At 51.7% G+C, this 22,486-nt stretch overlaps 5 protein-coding genes across 5 annotated transcripts; 2 read left to right on the top strand and 3 right to left on the bottom strand.

The window, feature by feature from the left end:
* Positions 1 to 136: 136 nt before the first annotated feature.
* On the bottom strand, positions 137 to 4,742 carry VSB1 (Vsb1p; the record flags this gene model as incomplete). Its single annotated transcript, XM_076632984.1, has 15 exons — positions 137 to 160; positions 229 to 236; positions 311 to 585; positions 652 to 728; positions 795 to 994; positions 1,053 to 1,340; positions 1,402 to 1,792; positions 1,853 to 2,023; positions 2,097 to 2,101; positions 2,163 to 2,372; positions 2,434 to 2,647; positions 2,712 to 2,802; positions 2,878 to 3,300; positions 3,369 to 4,248; positions 4,418 to 4,742. The coding sequence occupies 15 exons, from the start codon at positions 4,740 to 4,742 to the stop codon at positions 137 to 139; spliced, it is 3,582 nt and encodes a 1,193-aa protein (XP_076487065.1).
* A 191-nt stretch (positions 4,743 to 4,933) lies between these two features.
* JCM6883_004104 (uncharacterized protein) lies at positions 4,934 to 10,990 on the bottom strand (the record flags this gene model as incomplete). Its single annotated transcript, XM_076632983.1, has 14 exons — positions 4,934 to 5,130; positions 5,210 to 5,380; positions 5,446 to 5,838; positions 5,903 to 6,169; positions 6,257 to 6,588; positions 6,649 to 6,847; positions 6,915 to 6,986; positions 7,053 to 7,259; positions 7,326 to 7,798; positions 7,860 to 8,271; positions 8,330 to 8,578; positions 8,634 to 8,723; positions 8,786 to 10,779; positions 10,875 to 10,990. 14 exons carry the CDS (start codon positions 10,988 to 10,990, stop codon positions 4,934 to 4,936), a joined length of 5,172 nt encoding a protein of 1,723 aa, XP_076487064.1.
* A 1,671-nt stretch (positions 10,991 to 12,661) lies between these two features.
* Positions 12,662 to 13,853, bottom strand: JCM6883_004103 (uncharacterized protein; the record flags this gene model as incomplete). The annotated part of the gene is made up of 2 exons (XM_076632982.1): positions 12,662 to 13,365; positions 13,430 to 13,853. The coding sequence occupies 2 exons, from the start codon at positions 13,851 to 13,853 to the stop codon at positions 12,662 to 12,664; spliced, it is 1,128 nt and encodes a 375-aa protein (XP_076487063.1).
* Positions 13,854 to 14,143: 290 nt separating this feature from the next.
* JCM6883_004102 (uncharacterized protein) lies at positions 14,144 to 20,538 on the top strand (the record flags this gene model as incomplete). The annotated part of the gene is made up of 17 exons (XM_076632981.1): positions 14,144 to 14,224; positions 14,291 to 14,352; positions 14,418 to 14,638; positions 14,700 to 14,705; positions 14,770 to 15,907; positions 15,965 to 16,895; positions 16,957 to 17,187; positions 17,241 to 17,325; positions 17,386 to 17,805; positions 17,872 to 18,171; positions 18,233 to 18,457; positions 18,521 to 18,688; positions 18,751 to 19,093; positions 19,155 to 19,761; positions 19,823 to 19,983; positions 20,046 to 20,314; positions 20,411 to 20,538. The coding sequence occupies 17 exons, from the start codon at positions 14,144 to 14,146 to the stop codon at positions 20,536 to 20,538; spliced, it is 5,376 nt and encodes a 1,791-aa protein (XP_076487062.1).
* A 282-nt stretch (positions 20,539 to 20,820) lies between these two features.
* JCM6883_004101 (PARP-type zinc finger-containing protein) lies at positions 20,821 to 22,089 on the top strand (the record flags this gene model as incomplete). Its single annotated transcript, XM_076632980.1, has 8 exons — positions 20,821 to 20,847; positions 21,118 to 21,151; positions 21,219 to 21,240; positions 21,307 to 21,325; positions 21,400 to 21,612; positions 21,692 to 21,760; positions 21,820 to 21,912; positions 21,988 to 22,089. 8 exons carry the CDS (start codon positions 20,821 to 20,823, stop codon positions 22,087 to 22,089), a joined length of 579 nt encoding a protein of 192 aa, XP_076487061.1.
* Positions 22,090 to 22,486: the final 397 nt, after the last annotated feature.

Here is a 22,486-nt window from a genome sequence, read left to right as displayed (position 1 = left end):
AGAATTTGTGCGATTTTCTCCTAAAATCTGACTTGACTTGTGGTTCAAAAGAGATCACAGAGTATGGAATTGCGAGGATGCGACTGAATGAAGCGGAATGGACAGAACACAAAAGAGGACAACACATGCTGAGATCTCAGAGCGACGACATCAAATGACCCTGCGAAAAGAGAAAAAAGAGATCAGCTCGAAGTCAAGACGCAGATCAGCAGAGAGGACATTACTTACCATCAAGACTATTCGAGACAAGGACGCCAGATCAAGCCGAGTCAGTCATCAACTCGTGGAGCAGAGAGAAGCTTGAGCTCACCTTCACTTTCGGCATTTGCGATTTTGAGCAAAACCTCCTCAAATTTCCTCGCAAACGTCCACCCTTCCTTCTTCCCAAGTTCTTCATGACTGCTCACTTCCATCTTCCATAGTACACTATCGCGTTCGGCGATCACGTTCGTGTTGCGTTGAGTTCGAGAGAGGAACGATAATTCTCCTGCGATCGTTCCCGCGACCATTGATTCGCTCACGCTGTGTGAATGGTCAGGGAAGACATAGTTCGCGCGAAGGATACCGGATTCGATGACGTAGAACCTGTCGAGAGTATTGAGAGTCAGACCGACAGCGCGAAACTGCAGAAAGAAAAAAAACGAGACTCACGCATCAGGTTCGGAACCGACCTTCCACAATATCGTTCCTCGTTCGACGTGAACTCTCTTGAAGTATCGAGATAAGCGCTACGAAGATGGAGAGGGCGGTAAGCTCAAGGAAAGACAACGCGAGACTCGCTTCTCCCGACTTACGAAACAATAATCTTCGTTCAAATCAGGATGATACGGCCGTAGAGATTGCATGAGGATCGGCATCGGTTGTTGGAAGTTCATCGTCGTGTTGGTTGGTTCGTGTCGAGAAATCGTCTCTTTCGCGGCGGTTCGAAGGTGATTCGCTCGAGGTGAACCTGCGAATCCTTCGATGTCGCTGTCCAAATCGCTCTTCGGCATCTCTGTAGAATTGGGGATGGTCAGCTTATCAGACTGATCCGATTAGTCGAGAGAGCTTACCAATTTGCGAAGTCATGACCGAAGTACTCGCGCTCGACTGAGCGGCAGGTTTGAACGTTTTCGAATATAAACTCCTCAAGAAGGCGTTCTCGCAGTGTTCGAGGGCATCGTTGAGGTTTTCGAGGACGACGACTTTCTCTTCCGGGCCATCTGACCATAGATCTACACTTCGAAGGGCGACGGCAACGGAGGAGTCGACTGGACAGCCGCAGAAAACGAGTTGAACTCCTCGTTCATCTAGAAGTCGGTGCATTCGAACGAAAGCCTCGGCGGCAGAGAAGTCGACACCTGTAATCTCAAGCCTGATCAATTTTGAGCGAGTAAACTGGATGCAACGATGAAAGCTCACCACTAGCCATGGAGAAATCGAGTACGAGGAATCGAATCGGGTCTTTCGTCCAACTCGCGGCTTCTAGAATCTTCCTAATCGTAGCCTCACAGCTCGAGATCGTTCCGAAGAAGAGGAAACCTTGAAGTTTGATAACTCGGATTTGCTTCCCGACCTCCTTGAGGAACGCGGTTTGTTTCGGGTGTCTTCGAACAGTCGAACGAGCGACGGACCCGGTTAGGATCGAACGAATCGCTCGTCTCTGCGAAGACATGACGACGAAAGAGACGCATGCGAGGACGAGTCCCGCTGCGAGTCCAATTACGAAATCCCAAACAGTCATCACGATGACGATTGTCCAAATCGTAAGGTATTCGAATTGAGAGACTCGACCATGCGTATCCCATACGGCCTAACAGAAGTGAGATCGAGTCAGTCGGGCGAAGCTCAGCTATGAGTGGAAAGAGCTCACCTCTTTGACGAGATCGATCGCGAGAATGAAAATGAGAGCCGCGACGACACAGATCGGAAGATAGGCGATTACTCCAGGTCCTGCGACGAGAACTCCGAAGCTACTGAGGGCGAGTAAAGAGCTTGCAGTTCTCGTCGAGCCTCCGACCTTGTAGAACAGTACCGAATTGACCTGCGCTCATTGAAGAAGGAGTCAGTTAAACATTAATCACGGTCTCGCGAGACTAATCGAGGCGTGGGCTCACGTAGCCTAGAACGCAAGAATCGCGCGTCAGCTCGAAACTTTAGGGGGACAGAAACAAAAGACTCACAGAGGTAGTTTGGAACCGACCCAACCAGACCCGAAGCGATGTTAGCGATACCGTGAGAAAGGAGCTCCTTGTCAGTGTCGACGTTGTCCTCTCCGATCGAGATGGCGAGACTTGGCAGATTGATGGGAACGTGCAAGAGACCGAAGAAGACGAGAGCGAGTTGAGTCGGAATCGTTTCGATGACTGCTAACCAATCCGTCTTCTTGAAGTCTGTAATTCACGACAAGCAAGTCAGGATCGACTCCAAGTGTCGAGAAGGAGAGCGACTTACTGAAATGAGTCCAGTACTCGTACCATTTGTTATCGACTCCTGACAACTCGAAAACGTAGCCATTCTCCCTCAATTCTGTTACTGAAAAGCCGCATGCGAACGCGACTGCGTAGAATACGACGGGAATGCCGAGGAAGTAAACTGGGAAGATCAACGGGTGCTGGTAGCGTGCTGTGATGAGTCGGAGAAGAATCGCCAGAATGAGAGGAAGAACCTGCGAGGGAAGAACGATCAGTGAGCGAGAGTTACGAAGCGAGTTGAGTGAGAGACGAGTGTACCCAGAGTGCGAGAACATGAGGCGTGAAGAAGTACTTGACGAGCTCGAGAGAGAAAGCGCTGTCTTCTCCGATCCGAGTCGAGACTTGCAAACTGGATAAACAGCGAGACGCAGCGGTCAGCACAGGAGTTGCAGTCATCGATGAGGCTGGAGATACATGTGCTCACCCAGTAACGAAAAGGAAAGCTCCGACTCCTCCAATCGTTCCCACAAGAATGTGCCGAGGGAAGAATTCACTCATTCTCCCGAGTCTCAGTTTTCCGAGTAGTCCGAAGGCGAGACCGGTCAAGATCGAGGATAGGGCAAACGAGAGCATAGTCGTTGCGACAAGGGTTTCTTCGTCGTTGATCCGTGAGTCGAGAATGTTGACGATCGCGTGGAAGAAGGGTACGACCTCAATCATCATGGATCCAATTCCACCGGCGAAGATTGATCCGAATCGTCCTCCTCCCGTGAAGACGAGTTGAGAGACGATGCAGGAAACGAAGAACATTGAGATTCCGATTCCTCCGAAATTGGCGAACGGCTGGAGATTTGTAGGGAACGTAATCAGTCCAAAACTGATTCCATCGAGGATGTTCATCAATGTTCTGAATAGAGGGCGAGAGAGTGAGTCTACTTGGATCAACAGATGTCGAGTGAAAAGGTATGAGCTGACCCGAGAATCACTGCAGGGATCGAGGAGACTGCAGTCTTCCCAATATCTATCAGGTCTTCTTTCCTCGTCTTTGTAGCTGTCGCGCCGATTCCATTTCCCCAGCTAACCATCTTTCTTCTCGTTCGTGCAACGAAACCATCCTTGTCAATCGATATTTCCCTGCCTCCTCGCTGCCCGATCAAACCGAACAGAGGTGTTCTTTCCGTTGGCTCTTCTCTTCCGTGTCCCTCTACTACATCCTCGTCGTCTTCATCCGCGAGATCTTCGCCGTTCTCCTCAACACCGTCGTAATCTCCAGTTTTTCCATTTCTACCTCCTCCTCTTTCGTCTCCCAAGACTCTCTCTTCCTCCCGTTCATCCTCTGACTCTTTCTTCGCTCTCTTCCTCAACCCTGTCGTGCCCACCTCGCTACCTTTCCCGCTTAATTCTCCAGCTCTTTTCCGACGAGCTTGCTGCATCATCCTTTTCGGAGTCGGAGTCTTCCCTCCTTCCCCACCCGAAGCTGATGAGACTGGAGAAGGATCGTCTTCCTTCTGGTCGGCGGGTAGAGTGACATGAGAAGCGAGAGGAGTTCGTTCCGTCGACGATGAGGGAGAAGGAAGAAGTGAAGGAGGTTCTTCAGCGATCGGGGAAGGGGTGGAAGTCGTTTCTATAAGTTGAGGATTATTCGCTGGGAGGTCGAGCTGGGGAGGACGAGCTTTCGCAAGGTTTGAAGTTGGGGATGGATCAGGAATAGAGGAAGAGCCAGTGAATGAGGAAGTATCGATTACAGATGGGGTTGAAGCTGGAGCTGAAGACGAATGGGAGCTTAATGAATCGGATGAATCTGGTTTCGGAGGCGAGTTTGACGAGAGGGAGATTGCAGCAAGTCGAGCAGAACCTAGGGACCGAGAAAGGATAGATGAACGTCAGCTCGCATCTCGGATGGCTTCGTACACTCTCCCTGAGCCCCTCGAGTGCATGCTCGTGGAGAGCAGATGTGTTCGATAGGGGAGAACGATTGAGATAGGGGAGGGAGATAAGCGAAACCGTTTCGGGGCAAGACTTACCGTCTCTGATCTCTTCCCTGGTATGACTGAACGATCCAAACATTCTCATCAACCCATTCTCGCTCCCAGCTTCGCTATCAGAGATTGCGCTGTCACTACCGATTCCATCTTGCGAGCCTTTTCCCTGCGAGCCCGTCCTCCTCATCGAACCGTACGAGATAGGCTTCCCTCCTAGAGATGACCGAAATGCGCTACCCTGAGAAGAGCGGGAGATTGACCTGCGTCGAGACTGTGTTGACGTCGGCTGATTGCTGCTGTTAATTTGATGAGACGGATTCGGCGACGAAGCAGGCACGACTGCGATCGAAGGTCGGTCGTCAGGCATTCTGAACGATCTCAGGAATCCTATGAAGGAACCTCACGTTGATAAACGAGATGAAACGGAGATGAAGGAAAGAGAGCTGATAAGGTCCGGCCGTTTCGCAAGGAAATCCGGAGATTCGGTTTCACGAACCAGGATAGAACCAGAGGCCAATAGTCTATGAGTATATTACACGATGTTAACGAGAAAGACCCTTAGTTCCCTGTGTCGCGAGACGCTTCCTTCTTCTCTGCCATTTCGCGAAGAACTTCGAGCTCTCCACTCTTCTCGCACAGCGCTGCGAAGCTACTGTTCTTGTTCGATAGGAGATTGAGAGGAGTGTCGTACTCGAGAACAACTCCGTGATCGAGAACGAGAACGCGATCCATGTCGATAATCGTTCGCAAGCGATCTATCGTCGAAGAAGAAAGGCTCGTCAATCAGTGAATGCCGCGAGACATCGTGCTGAAGGGGCAGCTTGTGAAACTTACGAGCGATACAGAGAATCGTAGCGTCACTCATCTCGTCTCGAATCGTTCGCTGGATTTGCTCGTCGGTAGCGTGATCGAGGGAAGCAGTCGATTCGTCGAGAATAAGGATCGAAGATGACGAGTACTTGAGCTTCAACATACCCCTTGCAAGAGCGAGGAGCTGACGTTGACCTGCAAGGATTGCAAAAAGTCTGTTAGCACGACGAATGATAGTCGAGCGTAGAACTGCAACGAACCAGCAGAGAAGTTCTTTCCTCCTTCTTTGACCTCCATCGAGAGGCTCTTGACTACGAACCTTTCTTCGGCGTCGTCGAGCGTCACAGTTCCTTCTTCGTCTGATCCCGCATCGCTGACAGGTCTCGAGGCGACCGGAGTAGCCGCCGTGAGCGAGGCCATCTGCACGCGGTGGAGAACATCCCATAGCGCCGAGTCTTCGTACTGATCGAAAGGGTCCAAGTTGAAGCGGAGAGTGCCGGCGAACAAGGCGGCATCTTGGGCAACAATCGTGAGAGCCGATCGAAGGTGTTGAAGTTTGAGCTTGTTGATATCCTGTCCGTCGATCTCGATACAACCAGACGTTGGTTCGATGAAGCGGAAGAAGGAGAGACCAAGTGTAGATTTGCCGCTACCTGTATGTCGAAGAAGAAAAACTATTAGCTGGAGAAAGGCTGGATCGTTTCCCTCTAGACATACCTGTCCTCCCGACGATGCCCACTTTCTCTCCACCCTTGACTTCGAACGAGACTTCCTTGAGAACTGGCGGTAGCTCGGGAGCGTAACTCGCCGTCAATTTCTTCACCTTGATCGATCCGTTTCGGTCAGGCCAGCGTGCGGGAGGTGCTACGCCGCCCTGAGATTCTTGTTCGACGAGAGTGTATTCTTGAACTCGCTCGAGAGAGTTGGCATTAACTTCCATCGTCGAGAAGAGACGAACGACCCAGAGAATTCGATCTTGGAAAGCTATGACAAGGCGACGAGATCGGTGTCAGTGGCACAGCTCCTCGAGCAGGTGAGTTGGTCGAATCCATCGGGTGAAGAAGAGCTTACCGAGAGCGAAACTCATGATGAAACCAGCGAGAGAAGGATCCATTCGAGGCGCAAAGATGATAAAGAGAGCGGATAAAAGTGCTACAAGAGCTCCATACGCGTCGACTCGGATTGATAGCCACCTGTTGACTCCCCAAAGGACGAAGAATGGACGATTGTTCTGGTCGAGGAGCGAAAAGATTTGCTCCATGAATCGTTGTCCATCTCCGTAGGCTCGAATCGTCGAGACTCCCGAGAGAGCTTCGCCGAAGAGCGAGAAGATTGGACTCTTCGTGACACTCTCTGTTCTTTTGAGTTCTCGGGACGAAGCTCGGTACATCAACCCGAGGAGCCTGCAAGAGGGGGTCAGCATCAGCTTACATCGTGAGGAAGTAATGGGGACTTAAACGCACCAGTAGAGAAGCGAGATGAATGCAGCGGCAGGGAGGAAAGCCGGAAGCGAGAACGAGATCGTCAGAATGATCGAGATGACTGCGAAGATTTCGAAGACGAAGTAGGATCCAGTCGAAGCGATGTCCTGGTCGATGGTCTCGGTATCCTTCGAGAGTCGGTTGAGGATTCGTCCAGTCGGCGTCGAGTCGAAGAACCGAACTGCATCGGAGGACGAACGTCAACAATCGTGGCGATATTGAGAACTCGATCGGAGCAGGAAACGTACTCTTCGCTCCGAGGATCTTCGAGATTAGCAGGCGATAGATCTCTTTCGAGGCGCAGACACCTCGCCAGAGGACTTTGAGAGCAAAGCAAAGGTAAGTTTGGGTCAAGAACCGTGTAGCTCGAGTGCATGGAGACTCACAGAAGGCAACTCGAGCGGAAGACAGAACGAGACTGATCAAAGCGATAATGCAGTAAGTCGACAACCAGAAGTCGGGACTGTGTTGCGTCGAAGACTCAACCGCGTTGTGTGCAAGGGGAGAGCGGATAGTTGCGACGAAGAGCGACTTGGCGGAAGCTTCGATGGTATCGTATGATTGAGCCCAGTACCGAAGAGCGAGACTGACAGCTGTTCAGGCAGGCGTAAGAGACTCGTTAGTGAGAAGAGCAAAGAAACCTGTCGAGAGTTACTCACCGACATCCGAAATCTGGGCGAGGACATAAACGCCAACAATGATCAGAAGCCAGGTGAATCCACTAAGAGGACCCTGTCCACCTAGCGCCCGAATGTACAAGAGGTAGACGGCTCCGGAAACCGCCCCTTGACTCTGAGTTTCGTCTTTGACAAGTTTGAGCTTCTCCATCTTCTTCTTCCTTTCTTCCTCCGCTTCGCCGGGAGCGCCTTCATCCATCTCTCTCGCAATCTCCTCGATCGTGATCGCGCTCGCCTCCGCCATTTTACGCTCCTCGTCGTCCGCTTGTCCGAGTTTCTGAATGGTCCTCGGGGTTAATGTGCCGGTAGATCCCGAAGACACGACCGCTCCGTTGTCCATTGAGACGAAGAATGAGGCGTAAGGGAGACAGAGTTCGACAGAGTGAGTGACGAGAATACAAGTTCGGTGCTTCATGAGTTTGCCCGTCAAGCATTTCTCGACGAGGTGTTGAGCCCTGCGATCAAAGAGCCTCAGTCAATACTTGCTTCCAATCTGTAAGGATTGAGAAGACTCACGTATGACTGTCGACAGCGGAGAGAACGTCGTCGAGAAGGACGTATTTCGCCGAAGAGTAAATCGCTCTCGCCAAACTGATCCTAGCTTTCTGTCCACCACTGAGCACAGTACCACGTTCTCCTACTTCCGTGTCATCCCCAAGCTCGAATTGCTTCAGGTCGGGATTCAAAGCGCACGCTTCGAGTACAGCTCGATACCTCGAATCGTTCAGGCCTGCTCCAAAGAGGATGTTCTCGCGGATTGAAGCGCTGACGAGGAAGGGTTGTTGGGTGGCGAGAGCGGTTGAGTCGGTGAGAATAGCGGGGTTGGTCGAGACGGATCGGATGACGGGTGAGGGAAGGAAGGCGGTACCGGAGAGTCGATTCGTCTCTCCGAGAAGAGACATGAGGAGCGAAGTTTTACCCGATCCGACTACACCGCAAGAAGTCAGTAGGCTGTTTTGCCGGCTGAGAGAGGAAAGAGAGCTGACCAGGACCTAGAATGATACTCAAGCTCTGTTCTGGGAACGCGAAATCCAATCCTGATACCCTGAAGACGCTTGAGTCCGACCGCGCATCTTCTTCATTTGCCCAGGTGAACGATGCGTCGACAAATCCAACTTTGGGGTCATCTTCGGACGAAGATTCGCTCAATACTGAGTACTTGTGCGTCTCCTCCTCGGCGAGGAATTTATCGATTCGTTTGAGTGAGACGTAAGCTTGTAGGACATTCACAAACACTGCAGAGGGAGAGCGTCAGTTGACGATCGAGCAATCGACGAACCTCTCACTTACTGTCGCTGAAGCTTTCGAGAGGACTGCGCAGAACGTTGAAGAGAGCGAGAGCGGTGAAAGCAGTTTCGGCGGTGAGATCTTGTTTCATCACTGATTGACACGCACCAGCGAGTGAGCGTCGAGCCCATTGAGCGTCCAAAGGAAAAACTCACCTTTCGTATGGAAAGTGAAGGTCGAAGCACCGACGAGGACAGGCGCACCAAACATGACACTTTGCCCGAGAACCATCGTCAAAGCTCGTTTCCATAACGCCGACAATTCTTTCCTTCGAGTCTCGTTCATCTTCTCGAGGAACTTCGATTCCCAAGCGAAATACTTGACGATTCGAACTTGACTGATGACTTCGGTCGCGAGCGTAAGTCGAGCGTCGGCGGCGGCGAGAAGTTGTTCCTGATAACGGTTATAGAGGGCGGCGATTTGAGTTTGGACAGGGAGGAGAATCAGGAGGACGGCAACTCCAGCAATCGCAGACCAGCCTAGGAGTCGGAAGAGGAGATAGACGATGACGATAATCGAGAGAGGCATTTCCGTCGTCAAGAAGTGCAGGTAGGCGCAAACTTCTGACACTCGATAAGTGTCGACCGAAATCAGGTTCATGATTTTTCCTGAACTTGCTGATAGCTCCGTTTCCTCCTCCTCTTCCTTCGTTTCTTTGACGGGTGCTTCGACCTTTGAGACTTCCTCTCCGTCCTCTTCTTTCTTCGGCACAGAACTTCCAGCTTGATCCTTGCGACGTAGAGCTTTCGTGAAAGCTTCAGAAACGATGATACTCCTCAAACGAATGCAGATCCTCCTCCCGATGTAGAGTCCCTGCGACGCGGCGATAGCGCCAACGATCGTCGTGATGAAGAGACCGTAAGCGTAGAGCACTGCGACGTGAGTCGGAGATTCTTCGTGTCTCTGTCGGCGAGCGAGATGGGCGAGGATCCCTTGAAGGCAAAGAGGGGGTGCCGCTGTGAGGGCTACTCGGACGAGCGACCAAAGTTGTTGGACCAGGAGCTCGGGAACGAAATGGTAGAGAAGTCGTCCAGTCAAGCCGAGATCTTCGACGGTGCGGATTCGAAGAAGACGCTTGAAAGGAGAAGGGAGTCGATGGATGAGCTTGTCGAGCTTTTGGAGGGACAGTCGGTAAGTGAGGAAAACTCGAGCAGTCTTGTCGTCGGGTCGAAGGTCCGGGGTCGTTTCGAGCGTGAGAGGAGGGGACTTGGTGAGATTCGGGAACGTAGCTCGGAGTTGAAAGGGTTCGAGCCACGAGAAAGTCGCGAGGGAGATCAAGGATGCGTGCATCTCGGGAGAAGGAGGAATCGAAGATTTCTGAGTCGACGGTTTCGAGGAGCGAGAGGAGAAGCGGGAAGGACGAGGGGCGAACAATTCGAGGACGAAGAGAGATGTAGAGACAGCAAAGATCGATGCCTCGAGGTTGAGAATGAGGTGGACGAATGGAGAAGGGAACGCTTTTCGGTCGTAGAAGACGATGAGAGCCGTGCGAAGATCGAAGAAGGCAGTGAGAGTCGAGTAGAACATGAAGAAGGGGATGACGTGTCGCTCGAGAGTCGTGTAGAATGCGGGAAGGTTTCGGTGAGGAAGATCGGGATGGGTGAGGGCGAAGAGTCGGTGAGAGAAGGAAAGGCAGAATTTCGCGATCGACAGGAGGAACGTCCAACTCCACGCTACCATCGCCACGATACTCCATCCAGCTCCATCTGTGTGATTCCTCAGCTCCTCGACTAGTTTGAACACCGTTAGACTAACCGTCGCACCCGTTCCAACTACATTCAACAGATCCTTTTTCGATCCCCAAACTGCCCTGGCAGCCAATCTAAGCGTAATTGGTCCACTGTCTTCGTCGATTTGTTCCTCATCCAAAGCAACGACTGCTGCTGAACCGAGTAACTCCTTCTGCGTCGCAGGTGAGGACCAATCTGGACTTTCTCGCTTGACTGTTTTCAGGATTACTTGGTTCTCTGCTACTGAGATGGCGGAGGTGGGTCCAGCATTGACGTTCTCAGATATCGAGGGTATCGGAAGGTACTTCTTCGAGTGTTTCGAACGAGATTTGAGGCGGAGAAGGAAGCGAACGAGGTGGATCGAGAGGGAAAGGAGGGACAAGGCGAGGAAGAGGGCGGGAATGAAGCCGTCAAAGATTCTAAGATACAATGCAGGTTTCTGTCAGCGTACTTCTCGCCCAATAAGCGACGGGAGGATGCAGGAGGAGATAAAGTTGGGTCAAAGAAGACTGACCTCTTTCTCCAACAGTCATCAAAGTCTACACCGTTCCATACATCCGCGTGTGTTCTGCACCACAGCTCTCTGTTCGGCCTTGTCGTGGAGCTTGAAAAGATGAGTTGTTGAACCATGTGGTGAGGATCCTCGGGAACGAGAGGATTGAAGGGTTGAGGAGCTCTCTAGTTGGAAGAGTTGTCCGTTCCGAGTCACCTGCGGTTGTTTACTGTCGGTGGATGAGTCAACGAATGAGTAGAGATGCACGCGGGATCAAGTCGACCGACTCGAGCGTCGAATTCTTTTTGATCTCCGGCCGGTCCGCGAACTCGAATCTTCCGCAAGATGGTGTCCTATTGTGAGTCTCCAGCTCTTCCCTGATGTCATGCCAGCTTAACTAATACGTTCCGCCTTTCACCTGCAGACGACGAGGTCGAGATCGAAGATTTCGCCTGGGACGATGTGAAAAAGGTGAGCCAACATCTCCCTCGCTGATCAAGCTTGACGAATAGCAGCTAATTCTACGTAACAACTGAGCAGGTCTTTCACTACCCGTGTCCGTGTGGAGATAGGTTCGAGATCTCCAGGGTAAAGATCTCATCTCCCTTTTGCCTCCTCACTCGAAGCACGAGACTGACTCCTGTTTGTGCGCCCGTGTAGTCACAACTGGCCAAGGGAGAAGAAGTAGCGACTTGCCCGAGCTGTAGTCTTCTACTCAGAGTCGTTTACGATATGGTTAGTCTCTTCTCCTCTATCGAAGCACTTCTTTCGATGACGATGCTGATACTCTTATGCCGCAGATGGACTACGAGGACGACGAGGAAGACGAAGAGTAAAGCAGAGCAAGAGAAGATCGCTTTGGAGCAGCGAAAGTCAGAGAAATCTCGACAGCACGAAGCAGGAGGACAATCATTCACTTTCAGACGTCGTGAGCGGCTTGAGGGAAAGAAAGAACATTATCGAAGGGAGATCGAAGGAAGTCATGGTACGCGCTGTTGGATTAAGCGACTTGACTGAACGATTTTCATTTCTCGTGAGTTTGGATTTTTCTTCCGATTCGCAATAGAGCTGAATTTGAACTTTTCACAAAGCTAGAACCACTGCGATTCTCATATTCAAACTGGTTTCGACCACTTCTTCGTCACTCGTTTATTCAACCTAACCCCTCCGCATCTATCTCACCGACGACGCCTCACCGCTCGTTCACCAGCCATTGCCTTGACCTTCTACGTTCGCAACAACATCGACCTCCGCTATCAACATTTCGGCAAAAGCTTTCTTATCCCTCGAACGTCATCGAACGTCGATTCCGGAATTCGAAAACCCCGACTCGGCTTCCGTTCCTTCGAGGAAAACGTCAGGGAATGTTCAGGAGCAGGCATGAGGAAGCATCGGTAGTTGCGGGATATAGTGCTGGAATTAGATACAGCTAGTGTAGAGGGAACATCCAAAGATGGAAAGGGTAATTCAGAAGGGATCCAACTATTTACTTGCGATGGCTTGATCCGGTCAGAGTTTGCTGGTCGCGCATCAACGGGAGATAGCGACGATATGTGCCGTAACGCGGAGTCGTAATCAAGACAGCCTGTTGCCCAAGTCTCTCTCCCCCTTTCTTGGTCCGGCCAATTTCCAGTGTCGAGCGTCTGGAGATACAGCAGGGGATTGACTCGAGACCTGCGGCCCACGGTAACGGCATGACCATCGAAGATTGACAGAGGGAAAGGACAGCAACGAGACAAAACGCTCAAAGTTTACAAACGACGAAAGAACTCTGAAGACCCAGCCTTGGTCCTGTCTCCTTTCCACGCTCACTTTTCCAAGTTCGATCGGACCTCTTCCTCGATCCTCTTCTGTGTCATCCTCCTCATGAAGTCCTCTGAGATCTGACATTCTGCTTTCAATTGTTCCGACTGATCCTCAACCATGACGAGAATTCCACGATCCTTTGCAGCGAGCGATACTTTCTCAATTGCAGCGATAATGTCGGGCTCTCGATACTGTGACGGTAGGGCGTCGAGAGAGGGAAGGTAGATCAGTTCAAGGCGAGTGAATTGATGGGGATCCTTGAGGAGCCCGGCAAAAGAGTCGATCAAAGAGCCGCATTGGGTGTCCGCTGCTCTTGATGAAACGCTCGCGATCAGAAGACGAAGGAATACTACGCGCAATGCCGAGAGTCCCCTTGATTCGATGAACATGTCCCAGGCGTGGTTGACGAGAACGGAGGCGAAGGGGAGCGAAGGGATGTTGGGCATGGCCTCAAGGAGGACATCCGACATGAGAATAATCGAGTCTAGTTGTGGAAGGAGTGAGATCAGGGTAGTCGTGTCCTCGGGGTCGAGCACTGCTCCCTTGTCGAAACCCAAGTGACGAAGAGCCGGGAAACTCGCCGCTGGAAGCGGGTCCGGGTTGAGGAAGACGTTGTATAAGCCGAGAACCTGGATAGAAGGGAATAACAGGCCCGAGATCGCCTCCGTGTCGATTTGGACGTTGTTGAGGAAGACTCGCGAGAGGTCTGTTCAGCACGGGACAAAATCAGCGTGACCTCCATTGAAGATGAGGGACTCCGCAAGACTGACTCGTGCCATTGAACTCTTCCAAAGTCCAGAATCCCGAGTAGCTGATGAGGTGCTTGACCGCGACAAGCGCCGTCGGAACTTTCCTCGAGAGACGCATCAAATCCTCAGTGTTCTTCGAATCGAATCTCTCCTCCTTATCGGTGTCAATCATCATCGTTTCGATTAAAGAAAGTCCAACGTTCTTCTGGTAATCTTTCACGAGAAGTGAGAGAGTTTCGACAGTTTTGCCCTTCGGAATTCGGACGAAGTTGTAGAGGAGAGGTCGAGCGATTTGATGGAAGACGCGATTCGTGAGACAGAGGGAGTATAACGCAGAACGGCACTCGTCCTCGAGTTCGATAGTGCGAAGATTGCTCGTGAAGGGAGGGAGACGGAAGTGGTCGACGATGACGCGAAGGAGTTCGACAGGGAGAGGACTGGGCATGATGCGATAGATTGGTCTCAATCTTTTGGTTGATGTGCCTTGCTGTCCAGTCGGGTGAGGTCGAACTGAAGTGAGAGGTCGAGGTCAAAGAGACGAAGGAGAGAACGCCGAAGGAGCTTCATCTCTCTACCACTCTTTTACGACACTTTCTGACGCACACAAGAGAGCCATCCATAGACCATAGTCCGGCACCTCAAACCGAAAAAGTCTAGCAAACCCTGAGCCGATCACCATTCACGACATCTTTGGCCACCTCTCGGGACCTCTCTTCTCTCTCCCTACCGCCTAGGATGGCTAGCAACTTCAAGAATCTACTCAGGGATGGTCAGGACGAGGCGGTTTCAGTCAATCAACGTGCTCTGGTAGAAAAGGCGAGTCGCTCCTTCGTTCAACAATCTCACCTCTTGCTTGCTGACACAGCTCGTTGCGGTTGATAGATCCTCGCAAGGTATTCAGGAGAACATACGGTCTTCCGAGAACTACTGCAGAATTCAGACGAGTGCGTAATCCTGCTACGCAAGCGTCATCGCGATGTCGAGCTAATCCCCCCTGTTCTGTTCGCAGTGCTGCAGCGTCTCATGTTGAGCTACACTTCCGAACGACTGTCACTTCAGATTCAGCCACTGCCCAGCAACCACTTTACTCTTCCGACTCTTTACCGGATTTGAAAACGACAAAATGCGCGAGCATCATGGTTCGGAATGATGGAATGGTCTTCAGGAAAGAAGATTGGGCGAGATTGACAGAGATTGCATCGGGCAATCCAGATGAGACGAAGATCGGAGGTGCGTTCCTTGGATCTCTTCGAAGTACAGCTCAAATGATTACTTACGAGTTAATTCTTAGCTTTCGGTGAGTCTGTGAACGAGAGTTCTGTGCACGACTCTCCTACTCAAAAGCCCGTTTGATCGAGTAGGTGTCGGCTTCTACTCGTTATTCTCGCTTTGCGATGAACCGGTAGTCAGCTCGGGAGACAAAGTCCTTGGGTTTTATTGGAAGAACGGAGGAGATCAGCTTTTCGTGCGGTCGGCTGTTGACGAGTCGGGCCTCTTGAATCTCTCGCCGGAGGGGAAACCTTGGTCGACGTTCCTGATGGACCTTCGAGAACCTCAGCCGATGCCAGAACCGAACGACTTCGCCCGGTTCCTCACTTCTTGTCTCGGCTTCACTTCGAATCTTCGCACCCTTTCCCTCTATTTCGATTCTCAACTCCTCTTCCGCGTCAACAAAACTCTCGCTCCTTCCAAAAGGATCGCCCTCAAGTCGAACCTAGCCCAATTCTCCCCGCTCAAGATCCTCAAGATGACTGGGATCGAGGAAGCACCGATTCAGTTACGAGCAGAAGTTTCAAGGTGGATGATCCAATACGCCTCGAAGCCTCGAGTGGCTCCTTCTCTCGCTGCCGCCGCGGCTTCGACCACGTCTTTCGCCTCAAAGATGCTCGCCGCCTTTTCTTCGCGAACGAATTCATCTTCACATCCTTCGACTCCCTCTCCTCCGCCGCTTCCAAAGAAAGAACAAGATCCCCTCGCTTTCCTCGCCGTCACACTCTTCCTCCGAACAGTCGCGGCTACTCTGAAGGTCTCACCATCTAGTCATTTCAGCTCGGAAATGGTACGAGCGACGAAGAAAGCACTTCCTTCGACAACGAAGTATTCCCTCATCTGGACGGGAAAAGATGAGTTTGAGGCTAGTCGAGGTACAGGAGAGAAGCGGGAAGAAGGAGAAGAGGAAGCACGAAGAGTGTTCGACGGACTTCTCTCGAACCTCGAAACTCAAGGACGAGTATCGATCGGATTCCCAACGTTCCAAAACTCGGGTTCGGCCAGTAGTATCGGAGCACGGTTTATCAGTACGGTCGAACGGGAGAGTCTTGACTTTCAATCGAAATATGTTAGCGATTGGAATCGCGAGTTACTCTGGGCGGGAGGAGTTCTGAGCAGAACGGTTTTCGAGGAGGAAATGTCAGAGATCGGAAGGTTGTGGCATTCAAAGCCGACTCCGGATGTCGACGCGCAGAAGAGGTTAGAGGAGCGAGCTTTGCATCTCATTAAGTGAGTCTTATGGTCGAGCTTTTCCCTGCTCATCCGCTGACGAATCGTGAATCGCAGATTCTTCACTTTCTACACCTCGACTCCTCAAGAGATCGTTGGATCCCTTACCGAATCAGCCTTCTTCGCCTCAGACCCTGGATCCTCCTTGACTCTCTTCTCGAACATCGGTCCGACTGCTGCGACGAAATTACGCCTCCCGAACGCTCAACTCGCAGGCTTCATCAAGGAGATCGCCGTCGTGCCCGAGTCAATCGCCTCAGGAGCTCCTCGGTTCCTCCTCGCTTTGAGCAGCAGAGGTTTCATCAAGGACATCGATCTCGAGGATGTCTTCCGCGATCTCGCCTCTCACGCCCTCACGATCAAAGAAGCGACAGAGTGTTTCAAGTGGTGGATCTCACTCGCAACAACGAGAGGATACGACAATCGACTCTTAGCTCGCCTCAAAGACGCCGCCATGCTCTCCGTACCTCGAGGAGGCGACTCCGACGTCTCAATCTTCCCTTTCGGAGGCTTCAAGACTTTCCTCAACGCGAAAACGATCCCTGTCGACGTTCCTCTTCCCGATCATACTCTACCCTTCGAGCTCTCCCGCCAATTCACTCACAGCGATCTCAGTCGAGTCTTTCAATTCTCCGAACTCTCTCTCGTCGAATGGCTCAAATTCCTCCTCTCGCCCTCGAAGACTGGCAAGGACGTCTCGATCGACACGAACATCCTTCAATCGCCTCCTTTCGCCGAAAGAGTCCTCAACATCGCCGCGAAATCGTGGGCGCAGACTTCCGTCGTCGCACAACGAGAGATTACAATTCTCCTCGCGGATCAACCAATCGTCCCAACTCGAGCAGGTTTCAAGAAACCTTCTGAATCGTACTTTCCCAACGTCAGCCTCTTCGATGATCTTGCCGTCGTTCAGCTGCCGAGTGGAGTTCCTCTCAAGGGAAACATGGAGAAATTACTTTTGGCGCTTGGAGTCAGGAAACACGTTGAGGTGAGTTCAAATTGCGTGTCAGTGCTTCTTTCTATGCGACTCACTCCCTCTGTCGCCTCAGCTCCAACTCGTCTTTACTCGTCTTCTCGGAGCGGGAGATTGGTCGCACGTTCAGCTCGTCAAGTACCTCGTCTCGGTTCGCGATACGCTCAGCGCGACCGAGCAGGATCGATTACGCAAGACGAGCTGGCTTCCTCGAGAAGGAGAGGGAAAAGTGGAGGGCACCGTCGGGGCGAACGGCGAGAAAGGAAAACCTCGTACGATTCGCTATCGAGCGGGAGAGCTGTACGAAGTGAGTCAATCCCTCTTTCGCTGCTGTGACCAAGCTTATAGTTCAAAGCGCAGCCTACCGAAACATTCCGAGAATTGGGCTTACCTCTCGTCGATTGGACAAGCTCGCCGACCAAATGGAGAACGAACTCTGATGAAGGTGAGTCTCTGTTCTCCTTGCAGCTAATCCGCCATCACTCACGCACGATCTCGTTTCTAGCGAAACTTCTCTTCGACCTCGGACTGCTTCGAGTGCCTCCCGTCGAACGAGTCTTACAGATCGCAGCCTCGTCGTCGAATCCCGAAACGCGCGAGAAAGCCTTGCGATACTTCCTCGACGGATGTCACACTCTCGGTTACGGCTCGAGCTACGCTCCCACGAAGCACGATCTCGCCTTCGTCCCGGCGATCTCGAACGGCAAGGAGATTCTCGCAAGCCCGACGAAAGTCTTCGGAAATCCCGAAGCGGCACTACTTGGATTCTCGATTCTCTCGCCGAAATACCCAGCAGAGGAGTCGAGGTTCCGAATCGCTCGAGATCCTCCGAGCTCAGAGATCGTCGCTGCCCTCGTCTCGTCTCCACCTCAAGATATCGCTTCGGCGAGTAAAGTATTCGGCTACGCTTCAAGTCAAGTCTCCCGTGAGCCTCGTCTCTCCCTCTCTGCCTCGGATGGCAGCGACGACTGACCGCTCTCGAGCTCTTTAGACTTCACGCCCGCCGATATCGAAGCTCTTCAATGGGGATCCTTCGTACCGATTCGCCGACTCGGAGGCAAAATCGAGATCGTGTCCCCCCTAAACCTCTTCTTCAGCTCGGACTCGACTCTACCCGCAGGATTGCGCAACCTCTTCGTCACGGTACCCGACTTTGGTCCAGCCGCCAAACCCTTGTTGGTCGCCTGTGGTGTCAAAGAAGCCCCTTCGACTTCGGAGATCGCAAACATGCTCATCGGGGACCCGAAGAAGTTTTACGAACTCTGCGGTTCTGCAGAGCGATACCTCTCGAGTAAGCACTTCCTCCTCGACTCTCGACAGCAAGGTCAGGCTGACCTGCTCGTTTCCAACAGTCCTCCGTCTGCTCGCCATCAACTACTCTTCCCTTCCGACAACCTTACGAAGTCGCATGAAGATGTCTTCTTTCTTCCTCGGCACGAAACGAATTTCGACTGGAACATCTCTCGCTGCGAAGACTCTGATCGACGAAGACTCGGACGACGACGATGAGGGAGAAACGACAACTCTCTATCAACTCGCACGAGCTTCAGAACTCGTCATCAACGATGAACCGGCTGGTGAGACTTCCCTCTTCACTACCCGATCGGGAGACAAGCTCATCATCAATCGTGGTCGTTCAGCTTTCCGAGTGTTCCAGACTGAAGTTCTCGCTTGCCCTCAAGAAGACGCCCTCGAAGCTCTCGCAGAGGCACTCGGATCTCATCGCATCTCGGCACTAGTATCGGAGCACTACAGAACTACCGGAGAGGCCGACGAAGGATCGAAGCGAGCGGCGGAACTTCGTCGCAGTGCGTTTCACTTTCCCTCGAAGTTCTAGCTCATCTTGTCACTGATGCTCTCCCTCGTACAGCTGTTGCCGAAAGGACTTCTCTCTTCATGGCGGAACGGAAGCAGCAGTACGCCTCATCAGAGCTCAAGCACTCCTCGCCGGAATGGATTCAATCGCATTTACGCGTCCTCGAAGTCCGCTCGATCGAACTCGTTCGAACCCTCAAGAGCGCTCAAGGACTCAAGAAACATTCGGCGGTGGCTTCGGCGTGCGCACAGTTGGGAAAGAACGGAGATATCGAATTGTACATCTCGCAATCACTCGACGTCGATTATTACGAGGTCAGTTTGGGGCTCTGTAAGAACTTGTTGAGGAAGCTGCGTCCGAACGACGCTTTACTACTCTTGACGATCCTACAAACGACGTGAGTTCCTTGCTATCAGTCTCGCAATCCTTTGCTGACCCTTGCACGTCTCGTTTTGTAGCTTGAAGAACTTGAAACGACGAGGCTTCAACGTCGACCGTATTCTCAGCGCTCGAAAAGCCGAAAAGGAAGCAGCGGATCAACGGTTACGAGAAGAACGACTACGGAATCAGCTCAAGGCGGTCGAAGCCGAGTCTCCTTCACGAATCGAGGAAGAAGTTCAACAACTGTCCGAGATGTTCCCTGACGCGGACCCAGCCTTCCTTCGCACTCTTCTCGAAACTCAACCTCCTCCAGCACTCGAGAACGCTGCGAAACAACTCCTCGCATCGCCTCAGTATCCGAAACGTCGAGACTCGTCGTCGGGAGACAATTTGACTCCTGATCACCAATTATCGACTTCGACCTCACGTCAATCAACGCCCGGCTCACAAGGGTTAGGACCCGGTGGAGGAGGAGGACTCTTCTCGAAGATTCGCAAACAGTTCACCGGCGAAACAAGACCGACTCCGATTCAATCTTCCTCTCCCTCTCCTGCTCCTCCTCCTGGTCTCTCTCGTGATCCTTCGACAACGCCTGAGCGGCCAACCGGAATGGTTCCCGGAAGGCCTGGAGCGACTCCGACTCCGACGGCTGCTGTTCGAGCGAATCTTACGAGAGCGATTCAGGTGAGCTATCTCGCGCGCTTCTTCACTTCTTAACATCGCTCATCATGCTCTCGACGCTTAGGCTGCTCGACCGGAAACTGCAACGAGTGTCGACAATTCGGTCGAGAAGACGGAGGTGAAAGAATCTGACAGTTATTGCGATACGAGCGCTGCAGCTTCTCTCTCCTTTGTCGCGAACGTCGCCGGCATGAGGTTCTACTGTGCTCGAGACGTAACTGATCCGTGAGTCTCGTCACTCTCTCTTGTTACACAGTTGGACTGACTCAATCTCCGGTCAAACTCAGGACGACTTTCGTCTCGACTCATCACGACGCCTTGACCCGACTCGTAACGAAGATTCTCAACCCTATCGGACAAGTCTTCGGAGTCAACCCTCAAGCTCTCAACGTGTTCCACGATCTCGAAGGACCGTTGATCGCGTTTAATCGAAACGGAACGATCTATATCAACTTTCGATACTATTCGGCGTGGCACGACAAACAAGTCCTCGAGGGGAAATACTCGGAGGCGTTGATCAGTAACTATGCGACGATAGCTCATGAGCTCGCTCACAGTATGTTTTCGTTTCCTCCTCTTCGCACTCCTCTCTCCTTTGCGTTACATCGCTCTAGCCGGATCGAACGCTGACTGTCATTCTCCGCTCCACTAGATCTCGTCAAACCTCACGACGCTCAACATTCCTTCTACTTCTCGTCGTTCTGCGAAGAATACTTCCTTCGAATGGCTCAGCTCATCGCAAGAGTCGATCCATCCTCTTCTCTTTCTTCCTCTACTTGATCTGTGACTCTCTAGCATGTGTCTTTTCGTCTTACTTTCCATCATTAGCTGCTCTTTTGTCGTATTACTTTGTCCTCAATCAATCGACTTACTCTCAAAAAAGCTCGCGATTTTTCTGCGGAGTTCCTGCCCTCTGCTTGAGGAGAGACTGCACTGTAAAGCACAGTACAAGCCGTAGAACGTAGAGCGTAAAATCGAACCAGTGTTGTCATCAAATTCGCGAGTCTCTTCCTCTCTCCACCTCTCACTTCACCTCTCGAATTCACACACAGTACAGTCAAGATGAGTTACAGATTGGATTACGGTAAAGTGAGTACCGTCCTCTCCATCTCCTTCCCCCCAATGAATCCATTGTTTGATCTCTCTTCCCGTTCCCTCTCTCTCTCCCTGAACAGCGCGTTGCGAAATGTCGTGGACCAAAACCTTGCAAAGATAGTCCTATCGAAAAGGTACATACACCCTCCTTCATTCGACTCTCAGGCAGGAGTGGAGAGAGGTAGGTGTTGAGTGAAGGGAGCTAGTGACTCACCTCTCTCGAGAAAACGGGGACGATTGTGTTGGTTGGTTGATGAATGATAGGGTACTTTGAGGTGTGGAACTGCAGTTACTATCAGTGAGTCGGGGGAACTTTCGAATCGACGTCTTTCTTGAGCTGACGATGCTGCTTCCCTTCGACCCAGTGGGAAACACTACCATGGCCTAGTGAGCGACTTTCAGCTTCAGTCTGAATGTTAAACGAGACTGACAGGGAAAATCGACTACTTTTAGCCGTCACTGGGGATGCGTCGTAAATTTCCACTTTTCCTTTCCCTTTTCGCGTCCTCCTCTCTCGAGCTCACCTCGCTCGTTCGCTTGCTTCAGACTGAGAAAGTACTCGCCAACTTGAAAGAATCGTTCGATGAAGCCGACGAGATTGATGGGTTCGAAGACCTCCGCGAAGAAGATCAAGAAAAAGTTCGTAAAGCTTTCGAAGTAGGTGCCGTCGCGGACGAAGACATTCCCCCGACTGCTCGTAAACCCGAAGGAGAGGAGGAGGGAGGTAGTGATGAGGATGAGAAACCAAAGAAGAAAAAGGTGAGCTGAGCGTTTGCGAACTCGAACTCCGAGTGTTCGCCAGAGGACCGGAGCTCATCATGCGATTTTGTCGACGCAGAAAACTACCAAGAGGAAGAAGGCTGATGATGATGATGAGGAAGAGGAGGAGAAACCCAAGAAGAAAAAGGTAACACTCTTTCTCCCGCTCTCTTCCTTGTGATCGACTGATAGGATTCGCTCCTATAGTCACCCGCGAAGAAAAAGGCTCCCGCTAAAAAAGCGAAAGCGAAGAAGGAGGAGAGTGAGGAAGAACCTGAAGCTGTCTCGTCTGAAGAAGAGGTGAGTCCACTCTCCATCTATTGAATTCAACTCAGCCTCTCGATGACTTACCACTTTCCCGCGTCGTGTCGATAGAAACCCAAGAAGAAGAAGAAGGCTGCTCCCAAAGCTACCAAGAAGAGGGCTACGAGGTCCAAGAAGGAAGAAAGCGAAGAGGAAGTCGAAGCCGAAGAGTAAAATCGTCCAGTATCTCGTCACTCGCTTTGAATCCGTCTTGTTACTTTTCTCGCTTGAACAAATTCAATAAGGATTGCCGTCTCTTCTGTTCTGTTTCTGATACCCACTTTTATAATCGATAGCAACTCCCTGTAGTTAGTCCCGTCTCTGCTGGATCTGAATTCTCGAAAAGTTGTTTGGTGCTCGAGTTGTGTTCCAACTCAGTATGTCCAAGTGGAGAAGAAAGACGTTCTTGCATGCTTACACACTTCGAAATGCAGCGACTGCCTCTGAGCACTTGGTCGGAGTTGTAAAAAGGTCGCTTTGTTCAGCTCCATGCAGGGTCGAATGGTAATTTAGAGCAGTGCGGGGGGGGGGGGGCTTCAACAACGTTGCCTGGTAACGAGTTCAGTGTTGA

The sequence above is a fragment of the Sporobolomyces salmoneus genome (genome assembly GCF_050403485.1).
Source record: "Sporobolomyces salmoneus JCM6883 DNA, S_salmoneus_JCM6883_v1_ctg32, whole genome shotgun sequence".
In the NCBI taxonomy this organism is placed as follows: domain Eukaryota; kingdom Fungi; phylum Basidiomycota; class Microbotryomycetes; order Sporidiobolales; family Sporidiobolaceae; genus Sporobolomyces; species Sporobolomyces salmoneus.
The sequence above is the reverse complement of the archived record's forward strand: the minus strand, read 5'-3'. Positions and strand labels throughout refer to the sequence as shown.